Consider the following 22,210-nt stretch of genomic DNA (forward strand, 5'->3'; position numbering starts at 1 on the left):
CTCCTCTCACCTTCCCCTTACTGTAGGGGTTTCTCAAGGATCAGTCCTAGGCCCCCTCCTCTTCTCTTTGTATAATGTCCCTATTGGACAAACAATCAGATTTGGTTTCCAGTACCATCTCTACGCTGATGACAGCCAATTATAGACGTCTTCTCCTGATATCACGCCGACCTTTTTAGAAAACACCAGTGATTGTCTTACCGCTGTCTCTAACATCATGTCCTCCCTCTATCTGAAACTGAACCTGTCAAAAACTGAACTCCTTGTGTTTCCTCCCTCTACTAACCTACCTTTGCCCGACATTGCCATCTCTGTGTGCGGTTCCACCATTACTCCAAAGCAACATGCCCGCTGCCTTGGGGTCATACTTTATTCCGAGCTTTCATTCACCCCCCACATTCGATCACTGGCTCGCTCTTATCTGCATCTCAAAAACATTTCTAGAATTTGCCCTTTTCTTACTTTCGACTCTGCAAAAACTCTTACCGTCTCACTTATTCATTCTCATCTGGACTATTGTAACTCTCTACTAATCGGCCTCCCTCTTACCAAACTCTCTCCGCTCCAATCTGTCCTGAATGCTGCTGCCAGGATCATATTCCTCACCAACCATTACACCGATGCCTCTACCTTGTGCCAGTCATTACACTGGCTACCCATCCACTCCAGAATCCAGTACAAAACTACTACCCTGATCCACAAAGCACTCCATGGCTCACTCCATGGCTCAGCACCACCCTACATCTCCTCTCTGGTCTCAGGGTACCGTCACACAGTCACACTTTGATCGCTACGACGGCACGATCCGTGACGTCGCAGCGATCGTATGAGTATCGCTCCAGCGTCGTAGACTGCAGTCACACGTTGCAATCACGGCGCTGGAGCGATGCCGAAGTCCCCGGGTAACCAGGGTAAACATCGGGTAACTAAGCGCAGGGCCGCGCTTAGTAACCCGATGTTTACCCTGGTTACCAGCGTAAAAGTAAAAAAAAAAAACAAACAGTACATACTCACATTCCGCTGTCTGTCCTCCGGCGTCTCAGCTTCTCTGCACTGTGTAAGCACAGCGGCCGGAAAGCACAGCGGTGACGTCTGACGTCAGACGTCACCGCTGTGCTCGCTTTCTGGCTGGCCGCCGCTCACAGTGCAGAGAAGCTGAGACGCCGGAGGACAGACAGCGGAATGTGAGTATGTACTGTTTTTTTTTTTTTTACTTTTACGCTGGTAACCAGGGTAAACATCGGTTTACTAAGCGCGGCCCTGCGCTTAGTTACCCGATGTTTACCCTGGTTACAAGCGAACGCATCGCTGGATCGCTGTCACACACAACGATCCAGCGATGTCAGCGGGAAATCCAGCGACGAAAGAAAGTTCCATACGATCTGCTACGACGTACGATTCTCAGCAGGATCCCTGATCGCTGCTGCGTGTCAGACACAGCGATATCGTATGGATATCGCTGGAACGTCACGGATCGTATGGTCGTAGCGATCAAAGTGTGACTGTGTGACGGTACCCTCAGTCTACCACCCTACCCGTGCCCTCCTCTCTGCTAATGACCTGAGGATAGCATCCTCAATAATTAGAACCTCCCACTCCCGTCTCCAAGACTTTACACGTGCTGCGCCGATTCTTTGGAATGCATTACCCAGGTTAATACGATTAATCCCCACAGTTTTAAGGGTGCCCTAAAAACTCCTTTGTTCAGATTGGCCTACGGCCTCAATGCATTAACCTAAATATCCCTGTGTGGCCCATTAAAAAAACAAACAAACAAAAAAAAAAAAAAAGAAAACTTAAACCATAATCGGGTTCCTCGCATCATGTGCTCATACACTTTATACAGTTAATAGCCCTCTGTGTCTATACTGTTACATACTTAGGCAGTTAACTGGTTCATGCAGCTTTACATGAACACCCGCGCCTTACACTATGGCTGGTCCGAATAACTAAAGCAATTGTTACCATCCACCTCTCGTGTCTCCCCTTTTCCTCATAGTTTGTAAGCTTGCGAGCAGGGCCCTCATTCCTCCTGGTATCTATTTTGAACTGTGATTTATGTTATGCTGTAATGCCTATTGTCTGTACAAGTCCCCTCTATAATTTGTAAAGCGCTGCGGAATACGTTGGCGCTATATACCGTATATACTCGAGTATAAGCTGACCCGAGTATAAGCCGACCCCCCTAATTTTGCCACAAAAAACCTGGGAAAACTTAATGACTCGGGTGGGAAAATCAGCAGCTACCGGTAAATGTCAAAAGTAAAAATAGATACCAATAAAAGTAAAATTAATTGAAACATCAGTAGGTTAAGTGTTTTTGAATATCCATACTGAATCAGGAGTCCCAAATAATGCTCCATAAAGTTTATGAGGGCCCCATAAGATGCTCCATATTAAAATATGCCCCATATAATCCTGCATAACGGTTAATAATTGCCCCATAAGATGCTCCAGACAGACACTTGCCCCATATAGCTCTGCACAAACGTTACGGCCCCATAAGATACTCCATACAGACATTTGCCCCATACAATGCTGCACAAACGTTAATTATGGCCCCATAACATGCTCCATAAAGATATTTGCCCCATATAGTGCTGCACAAACGTTGATTATGGCCCCATACAGACACTTGCCCCATATAGTGCTGCACAAACGTTTATTATGGCCCCATAAGATGCTCCATACAGACACTTGCCCCATTTGCTGTTGCTGTGATTTAAAAAAAAAAAAAAAAAAAAAAAAAAAAAAAAAATCACACTCACCTCTCGCTCAGGCCGCGGCACTTTCAATATTCACCTGCTCCTCGTTCCGGCTCCGCTCCATCTTCAGCGTCTTCTGCACTGACGTTCAGGCAGAGGGTGCGCACTAACCACGCCACAGCGCCCTCTAACCTGAGTATCACTGCAGAAGACGCTAAAAACGGAGCGGCACGAGGAGCAGGTGAAAATCACGCAGCGCTGCACTCCCCTCCCCGTACACTCACCTACTCCTGGCGCGGTGCAGACCCTGGTTTCCCAGCGCCGCAGCTTCTTCCTGTACTGAGCGGTCACCGTTACCGCTCATTACAGTAATGAATATGCGTCTCCACCCCTATGGGAGGTGGAGCCGCATATTCATTACTGTAATGAGCGGTACCATGTGACCGCTCAGTACAGGAAGAAGCTGGGGCGCTGGGCAGCCAGGGACCGCGCCAGGAGCAGGTGAGTATAATTAGACAGCCCCCGCCGACCTCTGGGTATGACTCGAATATAAGCCGAGAGGGGGACTTTCAGCCCAAAAAAATGGGCTGAAAATCTCGGCTCATACTCGAGTATATACGGTAAATATTATTATTATTATTACTGTATTTACCGGCGTATAAGACAACTTTTTAACCCCTGAAAATCATCTCATAAGTCAGGGGTCGTCTTATACGCCAGGTACGGCGTGTGCAGGGAGCGGTCCTGGATGGTTCCCAGGGTCTGGAGGAGAGGAGAGACCGCTACGTCATTCTCGCGAGACCGCTAAGTCATCTGGGTAATTTCACAATGCATCCTGGGAACGGAAGATGGCGGCAGCCGCGCGCGCATTGCCAGAGTTTCGCTGGATCCCGGCAGGTGAGTATATAACTATTTTTTTTTTTAATTATTTTTTTTTTTTTAACAGGGATATGGTGCCCACATTGCTGCATACTACGTGGGCAGTGTTCTATATTGCGTGGCCTGTGCTATATACTACGTTGCCTGCGTGGCTGCGCTATACAGTACGTGGCCTGCGCTATACAGTACGTGGCCTGCGCTATACAGTACGTGGCCTGCGCTATACAGTACGTGGCCTGCGCTATACAGTACGTGGCTTTTATTAACGCATCGGGTTTTCTACAACAATATGTATGTATATAGCAGCCACATAGTATATAGCACAGGCCACGTAGTATTTGTCTGCTATATCCTACATGGCTCCTATATACTATGTGGCTGCTATATACATACATATTCTAGAATACCCCATGGGTTAGAATAGGGCCTATATACATATATATCTACTATATAATTGTCTAAGGGTCACTTCCGTCTGTCTGTCCTTCTGTCTGTCTTTGTCACGGATATTCACTGGTCGCGGCCTCTGTCTGTCATGGAATCCAAGTCGCTGATTGGTCTCGGCAGCTGCCTGTCATGGCTGCCGTGACCAATCAGCGACGGGCACAGTCCGATTAGTCCCTCCCCTACTCCCCTGCAGTCACTGCACGGCGCCCGCTCCATAATCCCCTTCCCCTTCAGTCACCGCTCACACACTGCACTCCATTACCGCTGCTATTAACCCTGTGTGTCATCAAGTATTTACTATTGACGCTGCCTATGAAGAATCAAAAGTAAAAATATGTCATGTTAAAAATAATAATAAAAAACAAACAAACCTGCTATACTCACCATCCGCCACCTTTCGCGCTCCTAGCGACGCTACGATGAGGGCTCCATGAAGCGGCAGGATCCGGTCCCAAGGATGGTATGCCAGAAGGACCTTCCATGATGTCACGGTCATGTGACCGCGACGTGATCACAGGCCCTGAAAGAAGGACCTTCCATGACGTCGCTGTCACATGACCATATACACACACACACGTTTTTGTATGCAATATCCCAAGAGAAGAAAAATTAATCTTAAGAGTATTAGTAATGCTGGGTACATTTTTATTTGTATCTATCACTAGCTGAAGAGCCCGGCGTTGCCCAGGCATAGTAATTGCGCTTAGTTTAACAAATTTTAATTATATTGCACATCAAATATTCAAGACTACAGATTTGCAACACAAACTCCTCTCATTGTCCCACCCCACCCTTTTTCCCACCTCACATGTGCACAGCAACTTCCTGTTAGGCCCCTTTCACACATCAGTTTTTTGCCATCAGTCGCAATCCGTCAAATATTGAAAAAAAACAGATCCAGCAACTGATACCGCCGAATCAGTTTTTTCTTATTGACTTGTATTAGCGACGGATGGCCTCACGTTTCATCCGTCGTTCGCCGGATCTGTTGAAAATCGTCTGTCCGGTGGCCGGAGACAGACAAAGTAACATTTTTGTGTCCCTCGAAAAAACGGACAGCAGCTTGCTAGAATGGAAGCCTATGGTGCCGAATCCGTCAAATGACGGAATCTGGCGACAGCTTCCGTTTTCTTTGTTTGTTTGTTTGTTTTTTTTAAACTGAGCATGCTCCGACTTTTTTTTAGGATCCAATTAGCCGGATCAGCTTGTCTGATCTGGTGAAAAAACGACTCCGACTCCGTTTATCACAATCTGTGACAGATCAGTTTTTTGCAATCAGTCGCAATCCGTCGAATTTTGTAAAAAAAAACGGATGTGTGAAAGGGGCCTTATGAGCACAGCGGTGTAATCCATAAAGCTCCTCCCTTTCCCTTCCCTTTTCCCAGTGTGAATGTACAATTTTCTTACTCATGAAAATACAGAAAAAAATCTTTAAATGAGAAGGTGTCCAAACTTTTGGTCTGTACTGTATATATTAAGATATCTATCTCGCAACCCATCTCTCTTACACTATCAGAAAACAGAACATTGAAAATGCATCAGCTCAGTTCTCTCAAAGTATAAGGCTATGCGCCCACGTTGCGATTTTATAAGCGTTTTTGCGGCGTTTTTCCGCTGCGGAAAGGCTTAGAAAAACGCTTACAAAACGCATCCCATTATTTTTAATGGCATTCTGCAATTTTTGTGCTTATGCTGTGTTTTTTTCCGCAGAGGAAATGCATCGCGGAAAAATATGCAGCATGTTCATTATTTTTGCGGAATTGCGGCAATTTTGCTGCTATAGAATTATATTGGGACGCATTAAAAACACGACAAATACGCGAGAGAACCACAAAAGAAAGCAAGAAAAAACACGCAAGCAGATTCCCCGGTAAGGGTGTCCGGTTTCGATGAGGAAAATTCTGCAATGTGGGCATATAGCTTTAGAGGTACAAGACGCACACCATCCGTCCCACATTTTAGTGAATTTTTAAGAGCATAATCTATTTTTATATACCAAACTTTCATAAGGAATTACTATGTTAACTATTTTCTTCCATTGAGAAATAGGAGTTAAGTCCCACATCCGTCTCAGAGCCAGCATTCTAGTCAGCAAGAATGTCCCGTAAAATAAAAAAAATCTGTGATTATGTTGACACAAGGACTTCTCTAGGATAACCAGTGCACAGCCCTCTGGCGAGTATGGGTTGGGAATTCCTAAGAGTGTTCTCGTAAACATGAAAACCTCTTCCCAGAGCGAACAAATGCGAGGGCATTGCCATGCCATGCATGGCATGCCATGTATCAAAAGTCGATAGAGAAGATAGTACACCGCACACTCTGTATATATATTGCAAAAGGGTGAAGAATTTATTGACAAAATTGACTATGTGACATGAAAAGCGACCAGAGGTAATTATTATGACGTTTCGGCTCATCCAGAGCCTTAATCATATAATCGCTTATACGTGCACAGAGGAGAGGATAATAGTCCTAGGAGATGGAGTTTAACACTTAAGTGCCAGGTGGTAATGCGTGAGATCACGCTGAGGATGCCCTTTTGTGGGGTCTTATAATCAAGGTAGATAAGCGGCGCTCCCGCGCCCTGCTGCCGCGCTGACACGCGCCCAGCAGTGATGGCTCTGCTGATTGGTGAACTCTGGACGCCGCTACGCATGCGCCGGTATTACCGGCGTTCACTTCCGGTTTTTAGTATATTTAAAGCACAATGAGACGCGTTACATGTATACCCTGTTGAAAAAGCCACGCGAAACGCGCGTCCGGGGTGCCAAGTGAGGTGGGGGTACGAACCCTGACTACCAATGGGTAAGCAGCTATTGTATTTAACTCTGTGATTTTATCCATGTGGTGGCCGTGATACGGGTACTATTGGACCTAGTGATATGTATATACATGGCCATACATTGTATAGGGACTAATGCTGCAACCAGAAGGGTACATTTTTGTACTCCCCCTCTAAACATGGCTACTGTCATGTTCTCCTTGTAATGCCTCCTGCTTTATGTCTGTGCTGACAGCATGCACATTTTGTACTTTGTGTCTTTGTGATCTGTATATTGATTATTAAGGTGACTATAATAATCTTATTTGAATATTTTTATACAAATATGTTGAAGTGGATGTTCTTGCTCTGTTTTTTAGTGGTAAGCGAATAAAAATTGCAGATATTTAGGCTAAGTTCACACTAGGCATTATTGCTGCTTTTTCTGCAACAAAACCTACACTCTTAGCAGAAAAGAGTCAGCGTCAAAAATGCACGTTTAGGTACAGTTTTTGCTGCGTTATCAATATCCCAAAGTTCAGCTTTGCTTCCACCACAGAAGCATGAACACAGGTCACCAATAGAAGACATTTTTCATGAACATAAGGCTACTTTCACACTAGCGTTTTTTGCAATCCGTCGCAATGCGTCGTTTGGCCGAAAAAACGCATCCCGCAAAAGTGCTTGCAGGATGCGTTTTTCCCCCATAGACTAACATTAAGCGACGTATTGTGACGGATTGACACATGTCGCAACCGTCGTGTGACGGTTGCGCCATGTTGTGGCGGACCGTCGGCACAAAAAAAAAAAAGATACATGTAATGCCCCCACCTCCCCGCACCTCACAATGGGGCAGCGGATGCGCTGGAAAAATGCATCCGCTGCCCCCGTTGTGCGGCGTATACAACGCTAGCGTCGGTAACCTGGGCCCGACGCACTGCGACGGGCCGAGCCCGACGCTCTTGTGAAAGTAGCCTAATACACCTACAAATGTAACAGCAGAGGGAGGTGAATTTGTCTGGAATAATTTACCAAAGACACTGACAGTGCATTGAGTTTGTAGGACACAGTTTAACTTTCACACTTTGCTTAGCCATAGACTTGCTCAAGGCATTGTCCTACCTCACACCTAGGTCAGCCACAGGCATTGTTCAATCTCACACCTTTGTTGGCCAATGTTTACTTTGTACACTACATTGCTAATTTAATTTAACTGTACTAATCCCAAATGCTATCTCAGGAGACCAAGACAAAATGGTAAACCTGGAAAAATCACAAAAATAAAAATGGGTTTTACATTACTGTTGTACTTGCTTTTTTCATTACCCATTGCATTCAGTGAGTGCAAAATGCTGAAAGGAGTGACATGCTCTATGTCCAAAAAAAAATGTCCCATATTCTAGAATAAATAGGAGATAAAACATAGGGTTCTCTCAATGGGTTGTTACACAGGAGGCCTTGTGACTACCTAAGCTTTTAGTTGCATGCCACAAGTGTATTACCAGATTATAAAGCTACAAGGATAGGTATTTGATTTGTTGTATGAAAGATCATTATGGCATTGACGTTCACAGATTTTTCTGCTATATTATGCTGGATAGAACCAAAGAACAATATACTGTACAAGAACCAATTTCAGATATGCAGTTTCTGTATACCCCCATTGACTTCTATGGAGTGCTGCCAACAGCTGTTTGTTTTGGGTTTTTTTCTAATCTGAACTATAATTTTATTTTCCTAAAAAAACTCACTAGTATGTAGCCTAGAGGGTACTTAACTTTAATACGATTGCATTTCTTCTTGAAAGTATAGCGCTGTCCACATATACAGTGGCATGTAAAAGTTTGGGCACTCCTGGTTAAAATTACTGTTATTGTGAACAGTTAAGCAGGTTGAAGATTAAATAATTTATAAAAAGGCCTAAAGTTAATTTCCTTTGTATTTTAGGCCAAAAAAAAAAAAAAAAAATCTATATCTATATCTTGTCAATGCTTTTCTCCTTCGCCTCATTGGGGGACACAGGACCATGGGTGTATGCTGTTGCCACTAGGAGGCTGACACCAAGTTAATATAAAGAAAGTTAGCTCCTCCCCTGCAGTATACACCCTCCTGCTGGCTCCTAGAGAACCAGTTCTTGCTGTGTGTCCGTAGGAGGCACATGGGTCTGCTATTCAGACAAAACACTCTTTAATTCTGAAGATTTTTTTTTACCTGGACGAAGGGGCAATGGATCCTTTCAAGACTCAGATCTCCCCGAACCAACAACAGCCGAGCACGTGGAGTGTCGCCTCAACATATCCTCTCCTGCGACGTGGGATGCCATGCCTGGGCTGATTTTTTAGGGGCGACTGGTTCCTTAAGGCTATGTGCACACGTTCAGGATTTCTTGCAGGAATTTCCTGAGAAAAAACAGGACATTTTGTGCAAGAAATCCGCATGCCTTTTTTTTTTGCGTGTTTTTGCATTTTTTCCCGGAGATTTCCCAATGCAATGATATAGTGGGAAATCTGCAAAAAATCCGAAAAATTAATGAACATGCTGCGTTTTTTACCGCGATGCGTTTTTTCGTGGAAAAAAATGCACCATGTGCACAAAAATTGCAGAATGCATTCTAAATGATGGGATGCATAATGTATACGTTTTTCTAGTGAAAAAAATGTGAAAAATCCGCAATGTGTGCACACAGCCTAACCGATTTCCCAGCACCATCAATAGACAAGCACATGGAGAGTCGCCTCTATGTATCCTCTTCAGCAGCCAGGCCTAATGCTGGACAACCGCCCTGTCCACTAGGATTGATCCCCTTGGATGCACAGAGGCACCTCTGTTTTGGCGTCCGCGCAGCCATCACTGCTCCACCACTGTCTAGCAGACGAAGCAAGGAGGCGGACGGTTCCTTTCCATCTCCCTATGAAAAGGGAGAGTGGATTGAGGGTTTTTAACCTTATCCCTGTACCGTGTTAAAAAAAAAAATAAAAAAAATCACCAGCGACAGCAGCTGCACAACAGAAGTACCTATTACAGCGAAGGTACCTGCAGCATCATCCGAAGGACATCTCCAGCCTCTCCCGGTAAGCGCTGAGCAGTCCGGGCACAGGCAGCAGACTTTTCCTGGCAGGGGAGATGTTTTTCAGGCCTGGGTAAAAATTTAGTCCCAGGGTTTGGCATTGTACAGGCTGAGGCTCCACCCCCGCTATGAAGCGATCCAGTGGCTCCACCCACTTTTCTGGCGCTTCTCGTTCAGAATGAGCGTTGCTCATGAAATCTCGTCAGCCATCTTCCTACACCCTGTCACAAGCTGACAGGGCCTCCGGATGCTCAGGAAGCCTCCTGCTTGCTCGGATAGTGATGTGGAGTATGATTCTCGTGGCTGGGACACAGGACCTGGGTAGGAGCGCTGCCATTAGCTCTCTCTCACTTTCTGTATGCTATCCTCTGTGAGAACTCTGATAGGGGGGGCACATGGAGTACATCATGTCCCAGCCTCAGGCACCTAAGAAGTCCCATAAGACTCTTACAGTCTTTCAATTCATGTAACTCCTACCAGTCTGCGTTTCCAAAAGCTCAGAGTTCGCCGCTCTGCAAAGCCTGTGACCCCAAATGCGCTCAGGAGCTCACCGGTCACACTGAGCCCAGTGTCCTTAGTCCCCCTGAGTGTGTGTCTCATCTTTGGCCAGAGAAGTCATAGATTGAGACAAAGCGCTTGAATCCTTCAGTTTTCCTTCTGGGATCGTGGAGGTCGCAAGTCTGACACAGAGGGACCCTCCCCTACACGGGAACAGTCAGCTAGCAGGGGCCACACACAATCTAGAAATGTACAAGCATCCAGGAAACAGATAAGTAGTACATCTCCCTTTACAATCACGTACCATGGCGTCAGTGAGCAAACTTTATTCTGGATCCGGATTCGCCAGACTTTCAAAATACGGTTGATTCTCTGAGGCCGTCAACCAAACTCTGAAGGTTGATGAAGACTCCGGCTCTGTGCCAGACTACGCTGTGTGCTTCAAAAAAGCTAAGGATCCTCATAGAACATTGGCCATTCCGGAGTTTCGGGATATAGTTAAATCGGCACAGGGAGCAACCGGATAAGTGCTTTACAGGACAAAACAAACTTGAGGAGAAGTACCCTTTCTCAGCTGATCTGAGAAAAGATTGGGCCAAGTCCCATGTAGTAGACCAGCCAGTCTCTCGCAAAACATCTAAAACCCTTCTATCCCTGCTGGACGGATCATCTATTAAAAACCCCACAGACCACCAGATAAAAAAAAATTTGGCTCGATCTGTCCTTGAGGCCTCAGGTGCAGCTCTATATCCTTCCATCGCTGCAGCGTGGGTAGCTAAAGGAATGGTTTCCTGGTCAGAGACCTTGGCTAATTCCATTTAGAGCAGTTATCTTTCTCCAGAGGCAGCGCAGCTGGCTAGCCAGCCAAATTTCTCAGGCAGAAGATTACCTGGTACACGCTTCTTTGGATGCGGCCAACTGTGCGGCTCTATCAGCAGCAAATGGAATCACGATCAGAGGATCTTTATGGCTCAGAGAAAGGAAGGTAGAAAGGAAGGTGGATCTGAGTAAAAAAAAGTCTCTGACATCTCTTCCTTACCAGAGTGGGCGTTTGTTTGGAGAGAAGCTGGATCAGCTTATCTCGGATGCTACGGGAGGAAAGAGCAAATTTCTTCCCCAGCAGAGGCTTAGGCATTCTTGTCGGCATCAACAACAAATCCGTTTCCGATCCTTTGGCACTAGTCAGGGTTGGTCCACTACCAATACCTCTTCAGGATAAGGACGCTCTACTCGCACGAACAGAGGACCCCAGGAATCCTTTAGGTCCAATCAGCGAAGGAAGGCCTGGCCCAAACAGTCTGGATCTAAGGGATCTAGGTCCTACAGATTTTCCGCCCAATGACTCATGGGGTTATCCGGTCGACACCAGCAGGGTAGGCAGTCGCCTACTTCTGTTTCACCAGGTCTGGCTCTCAGTTGTTCACAACGAATGGGTCAGAGACCTGGTGTCTTCCAGATAAAAAAAAAAACGATTTTTCTTTGCGTCCCCGATTCGTTGCTTTCCTTCCAGTATCAAGGGCAAAGGCTGTTTACCAAGCCGCGGCGATGGAGTCATTGTCCCGGTTCCAGAAAACGAAAAGTTCGAGGGATTCTACTCCAACCTATTTGTTGCAGGCCTTTAGACCCTTGGGACCTTAACTTGTTCTTGGCAGTCTTACTGGAAGATCCTTTTGAACTGCTTTAGGACATTTTTCTCACCTTTCCGTCCTGGAAAGTTGCTTTTCTCGTGGCAATCACATCAAAAAATGCGGGTTTCAGAGCTGGCTGCTCGGTCCTGTCAGGCGCCTTTCCTTATTTTCCATCAGGACAAGGTTGTCCTCAGGCAGTCCCCATCCTTTTTGCCCAAGGGCATCCTTCCACCTTAATGAGACATTGTTCTTCCTTCATTTTGTCCAACTCCAGTCCACAGGGTGGAAAGGGCTCTCCATACTCTGGACGTAGTCGGAGCTCTGATAAGGTACGCATCGAGGATGGCGTCCTTCCGAAGGTCGGATTCTTTGATTGTGCTTCCTGAGGGGCACAGGAAGGGCCTAGCCGCTTCAAAGGCCACGATAGCTAGGTGGATTCGTTCCACCATTTAGGAGTCCTACTGCATCAGAGGTAAGCCTATCTCAGAGGCGATCAGAGAACACTCCACTCGGTCCGTCGGCGCTTCCTTGGCCATTCGGCGTCGGCGGAGCAGGTCGGTAAAGGCATGACTTGGTCCAGCTTACATACTTTCTCGAAGCACTGTAATGCAGGGGTGCATTCCTCAAGGGCTGCAAACAGGTCATGTTTTCAGGATTTCCTTGTATTGCACAGGTGATCATTTAATCACCTGCACAGAATGATTCCAGCACCTTGTGCAATGAGAAGGAAATCTTGAAAACACGCATGGTTTGAGGCCCTCGAGGAATGCAGTTTGACACCCCTGCTATAATGTTCACACCCAAGCTTTGGCTGATGTGGGGCTGGGCAGAAGAATTCTGCAGGCTGCGGTGGCGCACATCTAGGCAGTTATTACGTGAAGCCTGATGTTTCCTGTTTTCCCACCCAGGGACTGCGTCGGGACATCCCATGGTCCTGCGTCCCCCAAGGAGGCGAAGGAGAAATATGGATTTTTGAGTACTCACCGTAAAATCCTTTTCTCCGAGCAACTCATTGGGGGACACAACGCCCACCCTGTTAGCCTAATGGCTTGGTGTTTTTTTTGTTAGTCTGGCATGTTGTACTCTTGTATGTTGTTAATGTTCTCCTACTGATTTTGCACCTGCGTCTACAATGTTAAAGATAGGAAATCAAAACGCATGCGGACATATGCGTCAGAAACGCTGCGGACACAACTGCAAATGTGAATCCAGCCTAACAAGAATACCAGCAGCTGTCAATGAAATGTTGCTTGGTCTTCCAGACCTTATTTTGAGCTCCAGTGTTCCTGTTAATTACATTTTTAAAGGAGGAAAGGAAAACTTGAAAACGCTTTGCTATTTTCTTATAGCCTTCTCCTGCTTTGTGGGCCTCCATCATTTTGAGAGTGCTCGGCAGCTGATTAGAAGAGCGCACGGCTGCTGTTTTTTTAGCACAATATTAGAGGCAGCAGAGTTTTTATAATGCTGGGAAATTTGCATCACCTGGCCTTTCCCAACCATAATAGTGAACAAGACATAACTAACAGGATAATTAAAGTTATCTGAGCACACAAATCTCCAAAGGTGCCCAAACTTTTGCATAGTCCTATTTTCCTTTTTGCAATTTTTAAAATGTAAAAAATTTATATTTTTTGCCTAAAATAGAGAAAATGCATCATCATTCGCTCTTTTAGAGATCATTTCATCTTCAACTTGCTTAACTGTTCACATTAACAGTAATTTCTGACCATGGGTGCCCAAACTTTTACATGCCACTGTATTTGGTCATCGTCATTTTGGTATTAATGTATTGCAATGGAGATGTGCTTTTGTTTGAAAACCAAAAGGTTATACCAGAACGGTGAATCTAATGTAAAAAGTGAAGATTAAGAGGCTTAGATCAGTCCAAAAATCAGAAGGCAGACCACTTACCCATTGCTCTCATTTCTTTCCTTTGCTGTCGGATTCTCTCTTTCTCCCTTGCGGCGACAGCGTCCTTAGTTGCATGATCCTAAAGAAACATGATTAAAAAAATAAAAAAAAATACACTTTAGAGATGTCAAGTTACAATTCCCAATAATATCACAGAACACCCCTTTAGGCAAAGGAAACCGGTTCCCCAAAACAGCAGCCTGCTTCCTTTACCACTTACCCTTCTTAGGTGCCTTCTGGCTGCAGCCGCTTTCTTTTCTGCAGATAATACAAATCTTGGAGGCTCATCAGGAAAATAATGAAAGAAGTTTTTCCCTAAGATTTGATACTTCGCAATACTGCTTTCCTGCAAAACAAAGAATGGAATAATGCAACACAAAGTAGGAATAAGTCTGTACACGTGCCTCAAATATCAAGTACAGGAATTTCTTATTCATACATTTTCAGACAATGAAGAAACAGCTTTGTTCCTGTTGTAAAAACACATTGATATAATCGAGGTGGTCACCAGTCATAGCCTGTGAGGTGGTCTCTTCAATGTTTGTCAGGAATGCAAAGGTTTTAGGATGGTGTAAAAAGTTAATACACCCCTACCTTCACTAACTGTCAATAACAGAAACCACAGACTGAGTTTTTATTAAGAACATAGATACCCTATATCTCTCATGACTGCGGTGCTTCAGAAGTAAAAACTACTAAAAACTATAAAAAAAAAAAAAAAAAAAAAAAAAAAAAAAAAAAGATTACCTTGGGCTTCACTATCCCATTTTGTATTTCACAGTGAAGTTTCAAGAAGTGTTTCAGTCTCTCATATGAAAAGAGAGAGGATTTCCGACTAGAAGAAATACAGAAAAGCAAAAACACAGTGATCCCATGACATCCAAGAGGGTAACAATAGGTTATGAAGATCACGTTCTGCGGCATTACACAACTAACGTCACCATATATCTGACCTTATAGGTTTCCAAAAAGGAAACCCCTTCCATTACCATCAGCACAGTTGTGCATTTCCACTAGTAAGAGAAAGATGTGCAAGTCATCCCTTCACATCCCTGGGCCACAGGAGCATCCAGAGAAGCTGGTGTCTCGCATGGGTTCAAGACTGAACCCAAGGCTTCACAATTAGTGCATAGAAATAACTGTTTTGGCTGGAAAGAAATAAGGTGTTCCTATGTGTCTGATAGCAAAGAAAAGCCATTTAGTAGGAAGCTATAAAATGACACTTTCTCTGTTTGCTGCATATATTGCGAACATAACACGTAAACTCCAAACTACATGTGAAATCAGGCCTTAGAAATGTGGATGCTTTGGGGGGGGATACTACAGCAATGAGGAAGCCGACTGCACTTTTAATGAACCGGACATTATAGTACAGATTGGATAATCTCTGAAAAGAACAGCCATTGCAACTGTATTACGGAAACTAAAAATATCCTACCAAATAATATCCACTAGAGAACCAAGTCAGTAGCATTAGTAAAAGTAATTACTAGCTCTACAGCGGAAATGAGGAGGCTGTAGATCAAAAATAACTGATACTATGAAAAGCAGCACGTGACTTCTTTTTTTTTTTTTAAGCAAATATTGCTTTTTAGTCCCATTAAAGGGGTTGTCTAGGTTTATTATGAAAGTTTGAAGCATCATGTGACTACAAACTTAGGAATTCTCACATAACGCACTGAGAATTCTGCAGTATCAGCGTTGAGACTCAGCGGTCATGAGACCGCAAGTATGTAATATGCATACTCCTGGCCAAATTCCAACTAGACGTGCATGCTCTCGCTCTATTTACTTGTATTCAGAGAGGCGGCTCACGTCTAGTCGGAATGTGGCTAGGAGTATGCATATCACATGCTTGCAATCTGTGACTGCAGACTTTCATGAGAAACCTGGACCACCTCTTTAAAAAGAGGTGTATATTGACGTTGAGGCAAAAAGTTGTCCTCAGGAACTTGGAAGTGTTAAACTTGTTAGCTAAACTTTCTACAGTCTTTAGGAAACTTCTGAACATAATGTGAGTTTAGCAGACTCGTATCCCTATTGTCTGCAGGTACTTGTAACCCACCCAGGTGCCGGTCCTGCACAGACTGTCAGCAGAGGTTTACAGCAACCTTGGGAAGCTACACTATATATACTGTAAGGTCATTCATGGTGATCATGTCAGCAAACGCCAGGACTACACTACAAGGAGTATACATATATACATACCTGACTTGGCATTGCTTCACAGTAACATATTCATACATTGCTTGTACAATGGGTTTAACCTTGTATTTGATTAACGTCGAGTCAATTGGTTCTTTTTTATGCCTAAATGGGAAGAGAAGAAGCCATTATTCTTTAGTACGTTGTGATAACTTATAGTGTACGCCTAATCTGACTTTATAATAATGCATTTTAAAGTTATAGGTACTTTATTATTTCAGGACCACTTAATATTGGTCCATCCAGAACTTAATCCAAATTTTATAGAGGTACAAAGAACAGGATGTCTACTATCTTTAATAAAGGGGTATTTCCTATTATAATAAATCACAGTGTTGTTCTACTTAGCATTTATGCATATCAGCTTTTTTTTTCTTAGCTTTTTACACACTTAAAGGCCAAATGTTACTTTAAAGTGGTATTTCCATCTCTGAAACAGCCGAGCACACTGCAGTACAATGCTTTTGTAACTCCCATACACTTCTAGAGGAGTGACGAGAAATGAGCAGTGAAGCCAGTCATCTGTTGTCCTAGTTCCTGTAGTTTCCAATAGAAGTTATGAAAAAACAGCATTATGAGTTTCTTATATTGCACCTGTATAATTCACAGCACATTACAGACACTCATCCCCATTGGGACTCAGAACCTAGATTCCCTATCAGTATGTCTTTGGAGTGTGGGAGGAAACCCATGCAAACACGGGGAGCAACAGACTAGCGCAGCTAACACGGCCACTTCCTCCAGTCCCAATCACCAGCAACTGCCAAAACATGCAAGTTTGTTCTTACACCCATTTTATATCTCATATTAGTATTAGATAGATAGATACATTTTATGATAAGGTTTTTGATCTTTAGGTTTTTAACCCCTTAAAGGGAACCGGTCACCCCGTTTTTTCGGTATGAGATAAAAATACTGTTAAATAGGGCCTGAGCTGAGCATTACAATAGTGTAGTTTGTGGACCCCGATTCCCCACCTATGCTGCCGAAATACGTTACCAAAGTAGTCGTTTTCGCCTGTCAATCAGGCTGGTCAGGTCGGATGGGCGTGGTGTCTTCCCCCAGATCTTGCATAGTTTTCCGTTGGTGGCGTAGTGGTGTGCGCATGTCCAAGGTCCCGAATCCTGCACAGGGGTGTGAAAATAGCAGCGATGTCCGTTATTCCATTGGTGGTCGGTGGGCGCGGCCATCTTGCTTTGGCCGCGCGTGCGCAGAAGCAGTCCTCTGCCGGCCGCGGCTTCAGGAAAATGGCCGCGGGCATCCGCGCGTGCGCAGATGGCTATCGCGGCGGCCATTTTCGTGAAGCCGAGATGCGAACTCTACTTCACGAAAATGGCCGCCGCGATAGCCATCTGCGCACGCGCAGATGCCCGCGGCCATTTTCCTGAAGCCGCGGCCAGCAGAGCGCCGCTTCTGCGCACGCGCGGCCAAAGCAAGATGGCCGCGCCCACCGACCACCAATGGAATAACGGACATCGCTGCTATTTTCACACCCCTGTGCAGGATTCGGGACCTTGGACATGCGCACACCACTACGCCACCAACGGAAAACTACGCAAGATCTGGGGGAAGACACCACGCCCATCCGACCTGACCAGCCTGATTGACAGGCGAAAACGACTACTTTGGTAACGTATTTCGGCAGCATAGGTGGGGAATCGGGGTCCACAAACTACACTATTGTAATGCACAGCTCAGGCCCTATTTAACAGTATTTTTATCTCACACCGAAAAAACGGGGTGACAGGTTCCCTTTAATCCCATATGACGTACTATCCCGTCGAGGTGGGGTGGGACTTAATTCCCACCGACGGGATAGTACGTCATATGCGATAGGCCGCGCTCACGGGGGGAGCGTGACCAGGTGTCAGCTGACTATCGCAGCTGACACCCGGCACTATGTGCCAGGAGCGGTCACGGACCGCCCCCGGCACATTAACCCCCGACACACTGCGATCAAACATAATCGCAGTGTTCCGGCGGTATAGGGAAGCATTGTGCAGGGAGGGGGCTCCCTGCGTGCTTCCCTGAGACCCTCGGAGCAACGTGATGTGATCGCATTGCTCCGAGCGTCTCTTACCTCCTCCAAAATGGCCGCGGGGCTGAATCCGGGTCCTGCAGGGAGTGGCTTACCAAGTGCCTGCTCAGAGCAAACGCTTGGTAAGCCTGCAGCAGAGTGCTGTGCAAACTGTCAGATCAGCGATCTGTGATGTCCCCCCCCACCCCCCCACCCCCGAGACAAAGTAAAAAAAAATAAAAAAAAATTTCCACATGTGTAAAAAAAAGAAAATAAAAAAATTCCCTAAATAAAGAAAAAAATATATATATTATTCCCATAAATACATTTCTATCTAAATAAAAACAAAAAAACAATAAAAGTACACATATTTAGTATCGCCACATCCGTAACGACCCAACCTATAGAACTGTCCCACTAGTTAACCCCTTCAGTAAACACAGTAGGGAAAAAAAAAAAAGAGGCAAAAAACAACGCTTTATTATCATACCCCAGAACCAAAAGTGGAATAACATGCGATCAAAAAGACGGATATAAATAACCATGGTACCGCTGAAAACGTCTTGTCCCGCAAAAAACGAGCCACCATACAGCGTCAAAGAAAAAATAAAAAAGTTTAGTCCTCAGAATAAAGCGATGCCAAAATAATAATTTATTCTATAAAATAGTTTTTATCGTATAAAAGCGCCAAAACACAAAAAAAAATATAAATGAGGTATCGCTGTAATCGCACTGACCCGAAAAATAAAAATGCTTTATCAATTTTACCAGTCGTGGAACGGTATGAACGCCCCCCCCCAAAAGAAATTCATGAATAGCTGTTTTTTTGTCATTCTGCCTCACAAAAATGGGAATAAACAGCGATCAAAAACTGTCACGTGTCCGAAAACGTTACTAATAAAAACGTCAACTCGCCCCGCAAAAAAACAAGACCTCACATGACTGTGGACCAAAATATGGAAAAATTATAGGTCTCAAAATGTGGAGACGCAAAAACTTTTTTGCTATAAAAAGCATCTTTTAGTGTGTGACAGCTACCAATCATAAAAATCCGCTATAAAAAATGCTATAAAAATAAATCAAACCCCACTTCATCACCCCCTTAGTTAGGGAAAAATAATAAAATTAAAAAAATGTATTTACTTCCATTTTCCCATTAGGGTTAGGGCTAGGGATAAAGTTAGGGTTGGGGCTAAAGTTAGGGTTAGTGTTGGGGCGAAAGTTATGGTTAGGGTTTGGATTACATTTACGGTTGGGATTAGGGTTGGGATTAGAGTTAGGGGTGTGGTTAGGGTTAGGGTTGTGTTTGGATTAGGGTTTCCGTTAGAATTGGGAAGTTTCCACTGTTTAGGCACATCAGGGGCTCTCCAAACTCGACATGGTGTCCGATCTCAATTCCAGCCAATTCTGCATTGAAAAAGTTAACATTGCTCCTTCCCTTCCGAGCTTTCCCGTGCGCCCAAACAGGGGTTTACCCAAACATATGGGGCATCAGCGTACTCGGGACAAATTGGACAACAACTTTTGGGGTCCAAGTTCTCTTGTTACACTTGGGAAAATATAAATTTGGGGGGCTAAAAATCATTTTTGTGGGAAATAAAAAGGAGATTTTTGTGTACTCACCGTAAAATCTCTTTCTCTTAGCCTCTAATTGGGGGACACAGGACCATGGGTGTTATGCTGCTGTCCACTAGGAGGCGACACTATGCATAATCTGAAAAAGATTAACTGTGGCTCCTCCTGTGCAGTATACACCCCTGGACGGCATCAGCCTTCTCCAGTTTTGTGCAAAAGCAGTAGGAGGAACGTAACATGAATAACATAATTATGCCTGTAAGAAGGCAACTATGTACGAGCTCAAGAAACAATATGAGAACTCAACAGCTACAACAGCCCGGAAAGGGCAACAGGGTGGGAGCTGTGTCCCCCAATTAGAGGCTAAGAGAAAGAGATTTTACGGTGAGTACACAAAAATCTCCTTTACTCTGTCGCCTCATTGGGGGACACAGGACCATGGGACGTCCTAAAGCAGTCCCTGGGTGGGAAGCAATGGACGAATATTGTGCAGACAGGCCCGTACACTTAGGGCACCGCCGCCTGCAGGACACGTCTACCCAGGCTCGCGTCCGCTGAGGACTGGGTATGAACCCTGTAATGTTTAGTAAACGTGTGTAAGCTAGTCCAAGTGGCCGCCTTACACACTTGTTGTGCCGAAGCCTGGTGCCGAATGGCCCAGGAGGCCCCTACCGCCCGTGTAGAGTGTGCCGTAATGCCGGCTGGAAGAGGAGAATTCTTAAGGCGATACGCCTCTTGTATGGTGGATTTGATCCACCTGGCAAGAGTAGCTTTGGAAGCTGGCATACCCTTGTGGCCGCCTTCCGGAAGGAGGAAAAGGGAATCAGACCTCCGGAAGGACGCAGTCCTAGACACGTATATACGCAAAGCCCTGACAAGGTCAAGCGTATGCAGAGCCTTCTCCACTCTATGAACCGGAACCGGACAAAGGGATGGTAGTGAAATTTCCTCATTGAGGTGGAAGTCGGACACAACCTTCGGGAGGAAGGATGGGACCGTACGAAGAACTACCTTGTCCTGGTGAAATGCCAGGAAAGGCCGTCTGCAGGAAAGTGCTGTCAGTTCAGACACCCTGCGTAGCGAGGTGATTGCCACCAGGAAAACCACCTTCTGGGAGAGAAGGCGGAGTGGGACCTCCTTAAGGGGTTCGAAGGGTGGTTCCTGCAATGCTGTCAGGACCAGGTTGAGGTCCCACGTTTCTAGTGGTCGTCTGTAGGGGGGAACCAATCGGGAAACCCCCTGAAGGAAAGTCCTTACTCGCGGCTTGGTAGCAATGCGCCTTTGGAAAAGCACTGAGAGGGCTGACACCTGGCTCTTAAGCGAGCCCAAGGACAGCCTGGCCTCCAGACCCGATTGGAGAAAACCAAGTACTTTGGGTATGGAATAAGGGAGTGGGATCTGGCCACGAGATTCGCACCAGGTAAAGAAAGCTTTCCAGGTACGGTAATAAATCTTGGTAGAGGCTGGTTTCCGTGCTCTGATCATGGTTCCAATGACATCTGCCGAGAGCCCTGCCTGGGTTAGAACCCAGGTCTCAAGGGCCACGCCGTCAAATTGAGAGCCCCTGAGTTCTGGTGGTAGAACGGCCCTTGTGATAGAAGATCGTGGCGGTCGGGGAGACGCCAAGGGGCGTCTGCTGTGAGTTGTACGATGTCGGCGTACCATGTGCGTCTGGGCCAGTCTGGTGCAATGAGGATGGTTGGAACTCCCTCTTGTTTGATCTTCCTCACCACTCTGGATATCAGGGGGAGAGGTGGAAAAATGTACAGAAGCTGGAACTGGGTCCAGTCCTGAACCAGAGCGTCTGCTCCGAGCGACCGCGGATCGTGTGTTCTGGCAATGAAGTTGGAGACCTTGGCATTGAAATGGGATGCCATTAGGTCCACATCCGGGGTCCCCCAGCGGAGACAGATCTGTTGAAAAATTTCGGGATGGAGAGACCACTCTCCCGAGTCTATTCCTTGTCGGCTGAGGAAGTCTGCTTCCCAGTTGTCCACACCCGGAATGTGGACCGCCGAAAGAACCGACCCTGTGTCCTCCGCCCAGCGGAGGATATGTGACACTTCCCGCATCGCCTGGGTACTGCGGGTCCCCCCTTGATGATTCACATATGCCACAGCCGTGGCATTGTCCGACTGTATCCTGATGTGAGAGGCTGCCAGTAAGTGATGGAAGGCCCTCAATGCCAGTAGGATGGCACGAATTTCCAGGATGTTGATGGGCATGGTCGCTTCCGCTGGGGACCATTTGCCCTGTGCCCTGTGGTGTAGGTGCACCGCACCCCAACCCGTCAGGCTCGCGTCGGTGGTCAGGACCTTCCATTGACCTGAGAGAAAGGATTTCCCCTTTGCTAGCGAGGTTGGCTTGAGCCACCAGTGCAGGGACCTCCTGGTTGACGACGTTAGCTGGAACTCCCTGTCGAGAGAAAAGGGATTCCGGTCCCAGGACTTGAGAATGGCTAGTTGGAGAGGTCTGAGGTGAAACTGGGCAAATGGGACAGCTTCTATTGCCGCTGCC

At 45.7% G+C, this 22,210-nt stretch overlaps 1 protein-coding gene across 1 annotated transcript in view; it reads right to left on the reverse strand.

Annotated features, from left to right (window-relative positions):
- The window catches only part of BAZ1A (bromodomain adjacent to zinc finger domain 1A), a 152,307-nt gene that overhangs the window by 108,022 nt on the left and 22,075 nt on the right, over nucleotides 1-22,210 (reverse strand). Inside the window, exons 5-8 of the mRNA XM_077262762.1 lie at nucleotides 16,105-16,206; nucleotides 14,644-14,731; nucleotides 14,117-14,242; nucleotides 13,897-13,975 (exon numbers count right to left, since the gene is read on the reverse strand). Of these exons, the coding sequence (XP_077118877.1) occupies nucleotides 13,897-13,975; nucleotides 14,117-14,242; nucleotides 14,644-14,731; nucleotides 16,105-16,206 (395 nt within the window). The remainder of the gene's footprint in view (nucleotides 1-13,896; nucleotides 13,976-14,116; nucleotides 14,243-14,643; nucleotides 14,732-16,104; nucleotides 16,207-22,210) is intronic.

This window comes from Ranitomeya variabilis, chromosome 1 (genome assembly GCF_051348905.1).
Source record: "Ranitomeya variabilis isolate aRanVar5 chromosome 1, aRanVar5.hap1, whole genome shotgun sequence".
Classification (NCBI taxonomy): domain Eukaryota; kingdom Metazoa; phylum Chordata; class Amphibia; order Anura; family Dendrobatidae; genus Ranitomeya; species Ranitomeya variabilis.